This window comes from Carcharhinus amblyrhynchos, chromosome 23, assembly GCF_965287045.1.
Source record: "Carcharhinus amblyrhynchos chromosome 23, sCarAmb.v2.hapA, whole genome shotgun sequence".
NCBI lineage: Eukaryota > Metazoa > Chordata > Chondrichthyes > Carcharhiniformes > Carcharhinidae > Carcharhinus > Carcharhinus amblyrhynchos.
The window spans coordinates 8664748-8674616 of NC_137346.1; the positions used below are offsets into that span (position 1 = coordinate 8664748).

General features: G+C 48.0%; 1 protein-coding gene across 1 annotated transcript in view; it reads left to right on the forward strand.

Annotated features, from left to right (window-relative positions):
* nle1 (notchless homolog 1 (Drosophila)) overlaps positions 1–9301 on the forward strand; it is a 33927-nt gene extending 24626 nt beyond the window's left edge. Inside the window, exons 11-13 of the mRNA XM_080210407.1 lie at positions 1015–1174; positions 3884–3954; positions 8621–9301. Coding sequence (XP_080066533.1) covers positions 1015–1174; positions 3884–3954; positions 8621–8633 — 244 coding nt within the window. The 3' untranslated portion in view covers positions 8634–9301. The remainder of the gene's footprint in view (positions 1–1014; positions 1175–3883; positions 3955–8620) is intronic.
* The last annotated feature ends 568 nt before the right edge of the window (positions 9302–9869 follow it).

The following is a 9869-nucleotide window of genomic DNA, read 5'->3' on the forward strand; positions in this document are numbered from 1 at the left end:
CCAGAGCCACTGCAACCTGAAAAGGAGGGTAATTAGGGGTGGGCAATAAATGCTGGCCCAGCCAGTGACAGCCACTTTATTTTTTTATTCATTAACGGGACATGGTCATCGCTGGCTGGCCAGCACTTATTGCCTATCTCTCATTCCTCAAGGGCAGTTGAGAGTTAACTAGAATTGTAGAATCCTTACAGTGCAGGAGGCCATTCATCCCCTTGAGTCTGCACCAACTCTCTGGCAGAATATCTTACCCAGGTCCTTTCCCCCATCCTATTGCTGTGGCCCCGCACATTTAGCATAGCTAATCCCCCTAACCTACACATCTTGGGACACCAAGGGGCAATTTAGCATGGCCAGTCCAGCTAACCTGCGCATCCCTGGGCTGTGGGAGAAAACCGGAGCGCCCAGAGGAAACTCACACAGGGGCACCGTGCAAACTCCACCCAGATATTCATCCGAGGCAGGAATCGAACTCGGGCTCCTGGCGCTGGGAGGTTGCAGTACTAACCGTTGTGTCACTACGTCGCCCATTGCTGTGGCTGTGGCATTATAGGTGCAGGAATTTGTGGTTGGTCCCCAGGAAACAGTTATTTGAAGTGGTTAATTATCCAGATTGCTGCCTTCATAGAAAGCATAGAATCCCGACAGTGCAGAAGGAGGCTGTTCGGCCCATTGAGTCTGCACCGACCACAATCCCATCCAGACCCTACCCCTGTCACCCCACATGTTTACATGGCTAATCCCTTTAACCGACACATCCTGGGATGCTAAGGGGCAATTTAGCGTGGTCAATGCACCTAACCCACACATCTTTCAGACTGTGGGAGGAAACCGCAGCGTCCGGCGGAAACCCACGCAGACGTGGTGAGAATGTGCAGCCTCCACACAGACGGTGACCCAAGACTAGGAATTGAACCCGGGTCCCTGGCGCTGCGAGGCAGCAGTGCGAACCACCGTGCCGCCCAATGCCGCCTCCCATTTGATTTAAATAAAACCCAGTCTTCTGTTTGTTCCCAGATACCTGGCCTCCCTCCGAGGTCACGTGTCGGCGGTGTACCAGATTGCATGGTCAGCGGACAGCAGGCTGCTGGTGAGTGGCAGCAGTGACAGCACGTTGAAGGTGTGGGATGTGAAGGCTCGGAAATTGTCCGTCGATCTTCCTGGTCACGCGGATGAGGTGAGACATCTTCCCTGAGCGGAAAATACCTTCCCCGTTAAACTGAAACGATATGTGGACAGGAGTTGGAAAAGAAAACTTCTCTCCAAGACAGCAAAAGAATTGAATGGGTTTAAAAATTGGAACGGACATTGATTATTGGCCCCATTGAGTCTGATCTTCTGTTACGTTAACCATGGCAGCTCTGTATCATATAGCTTGTTTCTGTGCTGTAAAAGCCTGTTTGGTTCAACTGGTCTACACCTGTGTTTATCTCCTGGAAACACCAACGCCATATATAAGTTCCCCTCCAAGGCACTCACCATCCTGACTTGGAAATACATCACCATTCCTTCACTGTCGCTGGGTCAAAATCCTGGCATTCTCACCCTAACAGCACTGTAGGTGTACCTACACCTCAGGAATTTCAGCAGTTGAAAGAAAGCTGGTCACCACCACCTTTTCACTGCAGTTAGGGATGGGCAGTAAACGCTGGTCTAGCCAGCAACACTGGCATTCTCTGAATGAATGGAAGAAAATACCTTCCACCCACTTTACTTCAGCTCATCCTAGCGATGTATCCTATTTCTTTCTCAGCCTTGTACTTAGCTTCCCTTTAAATGCATCCCTGCGCTTCTCGTCCACCATTCCTTCTGGTGCAGAGTTCCACATTCTAAATACTTTCCGAGTTAAAAAAATGCTTCCGCTGAGTTCCCTATTGGATTCAATAGTGACTGGCCCAGTCCCCGCCCTGTGCATATCCACAGATTTAATCACTCCACCGTCAGTGGCCATGGTATGCACTAGACCCTGGGATTCCCTCCCTAAACATCTCTGCCTTAACTCCCTCGCTTCCTATAAGCTGCTGCTTAAAAACCTATTTTTTCCGCCAAGTATTGGGTCATCTGCCCTGGTATTTCCTTAGATGACGCAGAATGAAATTTGGTTTGGCAGTGGCTCCTGCACCTTGGGACGTTTTTCTATGCTAGAGAATGATTGGCATCTCATCAATTCATACATACACGTAGAGGCACACACGCACATTCACATTCACACACACATACATATACACACACCCCATCAGTGACATTAGTGATATCAGTCTGCACCATCTACAAGATGTGCTGCAGTGACTCATCAAACCTCCTTCCACAGCTCTTTCCAAACCAGCAACCTCTGCCACCTAGAAGGACAAGGGAAACATGCACTTGGGAACACTACCACCTCCTAAGTCACTCTGCCTAGCACTGCTGCCTCTCAGTGCCAGGGACCCGGGTTTAATTCCCGGCTTGGGTCACTGTCTGTGTAGAATTTGCACATTCTCACCGTAACTGCGTGGGTTTCCTCCAGGTGCTCTGGTTTCCTCCCGCAGTCTGAAAGATGTGCTGGTTAGCTGCATTGGTCATGCTAAATTCTTCCTCAGTGTACCCGAACAGGTGCCAGAGTATGGCGACTAGGGGATTTTCACAGCAACTTCATTGCAGTGTTAATATAAGTCTAAATAAGCTTCAAAACTTTAAACTTTAAAAACTTCATCCTGATCTCGAACATCATCGCCGTTCCTTCATTGCCGTTGGGTCAAAATCCTGGAACTCCTTGCCTAACAGCACTGTGGGTGTACCTACACCTCAGGGACTACAGTTGGTTCAAGAAAGCAGATCACCCCCACCTTCTCGATGACAACAGGAGATGGTGTAGCAGCGATGCCCACATCCCATGAGCAAGTAGTAAAATAAATAAAAGGAAGCTGCTATTTCTTTGAAATGACCACATTTTTTAAAACATGTCGAGGTGACACCTTTTGATAACTGTGCCTGAACTCACATCCCTGATACAAGTCCCTCCCTCTGCCCATCAGTGAAATAGTTTAAGGTTCTTTGAACTAGGGCCCTCAAGTGGTGTGAGCCTCTGACACGGTCAGTGGATTGAATTGTCTATAGCTTCCCAGGGAATTTGATGGGTGGCACGCTGGCCCAGTGACTATCACTGCTGCCTCGAGGCGCCAGGGACCCAGGTTCAATCCCGGCTTTGGGTGACAGTCTGTGTGGACAGTAAGAAGTCTCACAACACCAGGTTAAAGTCCAGCAGGCTTATTTGGTAGCACGAGCTTTCAGAGTGCTGCTGCTCGCCTGAGGATTCACCTGATGAAGGAGCAGCGCTCCTGGTGTTGTGAGACTTCTTAACATGCCCACCCAGTCCAAAGCCGGCACCTCCACATCATGTCTGTGTGCAGTTTGCAAGTTCTCCCCGTGTCTGCGTGGGTTTCCTCTGGGTGCCCCAGTTTCTTCCCACACTCCAAAGATGTGCAGGTTAGGTGGATTGGCCATGGTAAATTGCCCCCTGAGTGTCCAAAGATGTGTAGGGTAGCAAGATTGGCCACGGTAAACGTTTTGGGTTTTCTCCCACAGTCTGAGGATAGGCCAGGCTGAGGGATTAGGTAAGATTGTCAGAGAGTAGGTGAAAGGCTCAATGGGCCGAATGGCCTTTTCTACATTATCGGGATTCCATGATTCTATCTGTATCAATTTACTGATCAACTTACTAATTTCAGAAAGCCTGTTTTCAGAAAAGATTCTGAATTTATTCTTGGGGATTCCATTCTGTGCCAATTTAATAGATGCGGAAACCATTTGTAATGTGCCGCAGTTTGGCTGATGGGTTGAAGGTTATGGGTCTGTACGATAACCACCTGTTTCAGAAAACAAAAATGTTCTTGTTCTACACTTCCAGGTTTACGCAGTTGATTGGAGTCCTGATGGGCAAAGAGTCGCCAGTGGTGGAAAGGACAAAGTCCTGAGAATGTGAGTTGGGAAAGGAGGTGGGGTTGTTGGAATGAGAAAGGTAGAGAAACTAAACTTTCTCTAAACTTTTCAAAGACTTTATTTAAATTTGTAAACGACTGATGTCATTCTGTAACTTTTTCCAAGTACCCTTAATCGCAGCGATGACATGAGGAGCTGAAAGTTATTTCTAGATTGTTACTATGGAAACACTCAGCAAGTCAGGTAGCACTAAATTCTGTTCTGATGGCTGTCTCTTTTTCACTCTGTCTCACTCTCCTCCTTTCGCTTCCCCCCCCCCCTTGCTCTCCTGCTCCCTTGTTCCCTCGTCCCTCCTGCCCTCCCTCGCCCCCCCCCCCCCTTCGGTGACCCTCGGCGACCCTCCGCCCTCCCTTGGCGATCCCCCCCCGCTATCCCTCGGCGCACACCCCCTCCCCCCCTTCGGCGCACACCCCCACCCTCCCTCGGCGCACAACCCCCGCCCTCCCTCGGCGCACAACCCCCCCGCCCTTCCTTGGTGCATCTCTCCCCCGCCCTCCCTCAGCGCACACCCCCCCCACCACCCTCCCTCGACGCCCCACTCTCCTTTCCCTCTCTCCACATCTCTCCACCTCTCTCCACCTCTCTCCACCTCTCTCTAATGACGTATTAGGAACAAAACCGGTGAAGTTTGTAGCCCAAGTCTTGTTTGAAGTTAACGTGACAACAGAATAATTGCGAGTGAGGTGACAGTAGATTGAGTGATGAGTGCGAGGTTAAGGTTTGGAAGAAGGGATAGAGCAAAGAAGCAATTGCAATGTTTTAGATTTTGAGTGCACAGCAGCACAGTATGTGATTGCTACCACATGGAGGAGATCAGTAGATATAAAGGTCAATGTGCACTGTATACCTCTTACAACCCAGCCTTTGACACCCTGGGGCAGTTGGTGCACCAACATCTCCAATTGTTTCCAGAGGAGCAGTTGGAGTGGAGACTCAGTGCAGAGAGCTTGAAGGTAAGAGGGATTTTTACCTTACTCTTTTTGGAAGTTTTTTTTTCTAAACTGGGAGTGTAAAACCGGAAGTAGGCCCCAGTGACACCTGGGAAGGTTTTTTCCCCAATAAATTTGAACAGAGAGGAAACCCGAGACTCTGGACTTCTAGAGTCTTCCCCACTCCTCTAACCTGGAGTGAGAGCAGGTGAGCTTTTTTTCTTTTTTCACTTATTCCTCTAATCTAAGGGGATGAGGAAAATCAGGCAAGATCTTTCTTTCTTTTTATCTAGAGGGAATGGCAGTGAAAGCAGTGCAGTGTTCCTCCTGCAGGATGTTTGAGGTGAGGGATGCCGTTCGTGTCCCTGCTGAATTCACCTGTGGGAACTGCACCCATCTCCAGCTCCTCAAAAACCGCGTTAGGGAACTGGAGCTGGATGAACTTCGGATCATTCGGGAGGCAGAGGCGATCATAGATTAGAGCTTCAGGGATTTGGAGACTCCAAAAAATGAAAATAGATGGGTGACGGTGAGAGGGGCCTGGGAGGAAGCAGCCAGTGCGGGGATCCCCTGTGTTTGTTCCCCTCAGCAACAAGTATTCTGTGTCGGATTCTGTTGAGGGGGATGACCTACCAGGGGTAAGCCAGAGTGACCGGACTTCGAGCACCGAGTCCGTCCCTGTGCCTCAGAAGGGAAGGGAGGACAGCAATAGTAATTGGGGGCACGATGATTTGAGGGACAGATAGGAGGTTCTGCGGCTTCGAAAGAGACTCATGGATGGTATGCTGCCTCCTCGGTGCAAGAGTCCATGATGTCTCGGACCGTGTTTTCAAGATCCTTAACGGGGAGGAGGATCAGTCACAGGTCGTGGTGCACATTGGTACCAACGATGTAGGTAGAAAGAGGGATGGGGATTTAAAACAGGAACTTGGGGAGCTAGGCTGGACGCTGAAAGCTAGGACAAAGCATGTGGTCATCTCTGGTTTGTTGCTGGTGGGGACGAGGCTTCCACATCCTTCTTATAACGAGGAGACCAGAACTGAACACAATATTCCATATGTGGTCTCACCAATGTCTGGTAGAGTTGCAGCATAACCCCATGGCTCTTAACCTCAAACCCCCTGTTAATAAATGCCAACACACTATAAGCCTTCTTCACAGCTCTTTCCGCTTGAGTGGCAACCTTCAGAGATCAGTGGATATGAGCCCCAAGATCTCTCTGTTCCTCCACATTCCTTAGAACCCTGCCTTGGACCCTATATTCCGCATTCAAGTTTGTCCTACCAAAATGAATCACCTCACACTTATCAGGGTTAAACTCCATCTGCCACTTTTCAGCCCAGCTCTGCATCCTATCAATGTCTCTTTGCAGCCTGCAAGAGCACTCCACCTCATCCACTACTCCACCAATCTTGTTATCATCAGCAAATTTACTAACCAACCCTTCAGCCCCTTCTTCCAAATCATTGATAAAAATCACAAAAAGCAGAGGACCCAGCACTGACCCCTGTGGTACACTGCTGGTAACTGGCCTCCAGTTTGAAAATTTTCCCTCCACCATCACCCTCTGTCTTCTATGATACAGGCAGTTACTTATCCAGTTGGTCAAATTTCCTTCTATCCCGCACCTCCTTATCTTCTTCATGAGCCTACCATGGAGAACCTTATCAAACGCCTTACTAAAATCCATGTATACAACATCAACCGCTCTACCTTTGTCTATACACTTAGTTACCTCCTCAAAGAATTCAGTCAAATTTGTGAGGCAGGACTTACCCCTCACGAAACCATGCTGACTATCCCGGACTAAACTGAATCTTTCCAAACGGTCATAAATCCTATCTCTCAGGACCCTTTCCATTAACTTACTGACCATTGAAGTAAGACTAAATGGCCTATAATTACCAGGGTCATTCCTATTTCCTTTGTTGAAAAGAGGAACAACATTTGCCACTCTCCAGTCCTCTGACACTATCCCTGTGGACAGTGAGGGCCCAAAGATCAAAGCTAAAGGCTCTGCAATCTCATCCCTTGCCTTCCAAAGTATTCTAGGATGTATCACATCTGGCCCAGGGGACTTATCCACCCTCAGGTTTTCCAAATTGCTAATACATCTTTCCTCAGAACATCTACCTCCTCCATCCTATCAGCCTGTATCACACACTCCTCCTCAAAAACATGGCCCCTCTCCTTAGTGAACACTGAAGAAAAGTATTCATTCAACACCTCACCTATCTCTCCTGACCCCATGCACAAGTTCCCACTACTATCCTTGACTGGCCCTAACCTCACCCTGGTCATTCTTTTATTTCTCACATAAGAGTAAAAAGCCTTGGGGTTTTCTATTATCCGACCTGCCAAGGACTTCTCATGCTCCCTCCTAGCTCTCCTAAGCCCTTTCTTTAACTCATTCCTAGCTACCTTGTAACACTCAAGCAACCCAACTGAACCTTGTTTTTTCATCCTTACACACGCTTCCTTTTTCCTCTTGGCAAGACATTCAACCTCCTTTGTGAACCATGGTTCCCTCACTCAGCCATTTCCTCCCTGCCTGCCAGGGACATACCTATCAAGGACACACAGCATTTGTTCCTTGAAAAAGCTCCACGTTTTGTTTGTGTCCATTCCTGACAATTTCTGCTCCCATCTTATGCTCCCTAATTCTTGCCTAATCGCATCATAATTTCCCCTGCCCTGTCGTGTGACCCTATCCCTCTCTACTGCAATAATGTAGGACAGCGAATTGTGGTCACTATCTCCAAAATGCTCTCCCACAAACAAATCTAACACTTGGCCCCGGTTCATTTCCTAGTATCAAGTCCAATGTGGCCCCACCTCTTGTCGGCTTATCCACATATTGTGTCAGGAAACTCTCCTGCACACACTGTTCAAAAAGTGTCCCATCCGAACTATTTGACCTGTAAAGGTTCCAATCAAAATTTGGAAAGCTAAAGTCGTCCATAATAACTACCCTGTGACCTCCACACCTATCCATAATCTGCTTTGCCATTTCCTCCTCCACATCTCTATTACTATTTGGGAGCCTATAGAAAACTCCTAAGAACGTGACCAATCCTTTCCTAATTCTAACTTCAGCCCATATTACCTCAGTAGACAAATTGCCCTCGAAATGCCTTTCAGCAGCCGTTAAACTATCCTTGATTAACAATGCTACTCCTCCACCTCTTTTACCACCTTCCCTACTCTTACTGAAACATCTATACCCCGGAACCGCCAACAACCATTCTTGTTCCTGTTCTAACCATGTCTCCATAATGGCTACAACATCATAGTCCCAAGTACCAATCCACACTCCAAGTTCACCTACCTTAGTCCTGATGCTCCTTGCATTGAAGTAGATACACTTCAATCCACCATCCTGTCTGCCTGTACACTCCTGCGACCTTGGTACCTTCCTCAGTACCTCACGATCCTCAACACTGGCTTTTGGACTACATCTCATTTTCCCAACCCCCTGACAGTAACACTACATTCTGTACTCTCTCCTTTCCTTCTCTATGAACAGTATGCTTCTCATGTATAGCACGCAAGAAACGATACTTTTCACTGTATACTAATACATGTGACAATAATAAATCAAATCAAATCTACTCCTTTGGTTGGGGGCACCAAAGGATACAAAGCTGGGGCAGTATTTAAGGCAATTGTCAATCTATGTTAAGCAAAGTTTGCGCGCTGTGTCTCGTGTTTTTCAGCTGGAGGTGGTGAGAATGCAGAACCGTTTTGAAGAGATCCCTGTTTCTTCCCCCCCCCCGGGATTCACCTTTGCCGACCATGTCCATCACCGCAGGAGACGTAACGTCTTTCAGCAAAGGATTGACGTCACCTTGGAGCAACTGAATAAAGCTTAAAGTCTTTTTAATTGTATGGGACGTGGGTGTGTGGTGTCAGAATTCCACGGTTTTATCCACTGTCTTCAGAAAGGAGATCTTGCTTGTGATTTCTAGAATTTCCTGCCTTGTGACAGCCCTGTCATCTTATTGTGATAATCAGCCAGAAATCTCTGTACGCACAAGAGGTGACAAAACACAAAGCATGGTCTGCTGGATTGTGATTCCATATTTTAATAAAGGTCATTGTATGTGACAGCTAAAATATAAACTTACTCCTCCAGATTCATCACAGCATGGTCCCTATTCCGAGGAATCTGTAACTTTGAATTCCCCATCTCCCTCTTGTTATCCCTTTTTTTCCTACAAAGTTTTATTTATTCATGTCACAAGCGGGCTTACATTAACACAGCAATGAAGTTACTGTGAAAATCCTCTAGGCGTCACACTCCGGCGCCTGTTCGGGTACACCGAGGGAGAATTTAGCACGGCCAGTGCACCTAACCAGCACGTCTTTCAGACTGTGGGAGGAAACCGGAGCACTCGGGGGGGAAACCCATGCAGACGTGGGGGAGAATGTGTAGACGCCACACAGAAATGACCCAAACCGGGAATCAAACCTGGGCCCCTAGCACTGAGAAGCAGCAGTGCTAACCACTGTGCCACCATGTAGGAGAACAGCGGCTTGATTTTGTGTCATGCCTTTAACATTGTTAAAAATCTGGGTGGCATGGTGGGACAGTAGTTGGCAGTGCTGCCTCACAGCACCAGGGATCCAGGTTCAATTCTTGCCTTGGGCCACTGTCAGTGTGGAGTTTGTACATTTTCCCTGTGTCTGCATGGGTTTCCTCTGGTGCTCCAGTTTCTTCCCACACTCCAAAGATGTGTGGGTTAGGTGGATTGACCATGCTAAATTGACCCTTAGTGTCAAGGGACCAGCAGGGTAAATAGGTAGGATTATGGGGATCGGCCTGGGTAGGATTGTTGTTGGTGCAGGCTCGATGGCCTGAATGGCCTCCTTCTGCACTGTAGGATTTTAGGATTCTTCCAAAAACCCAAGCCGACTAGAACCAATCTACTGTTCCTGATTTGGATGGGGCAGATCATGAATAGG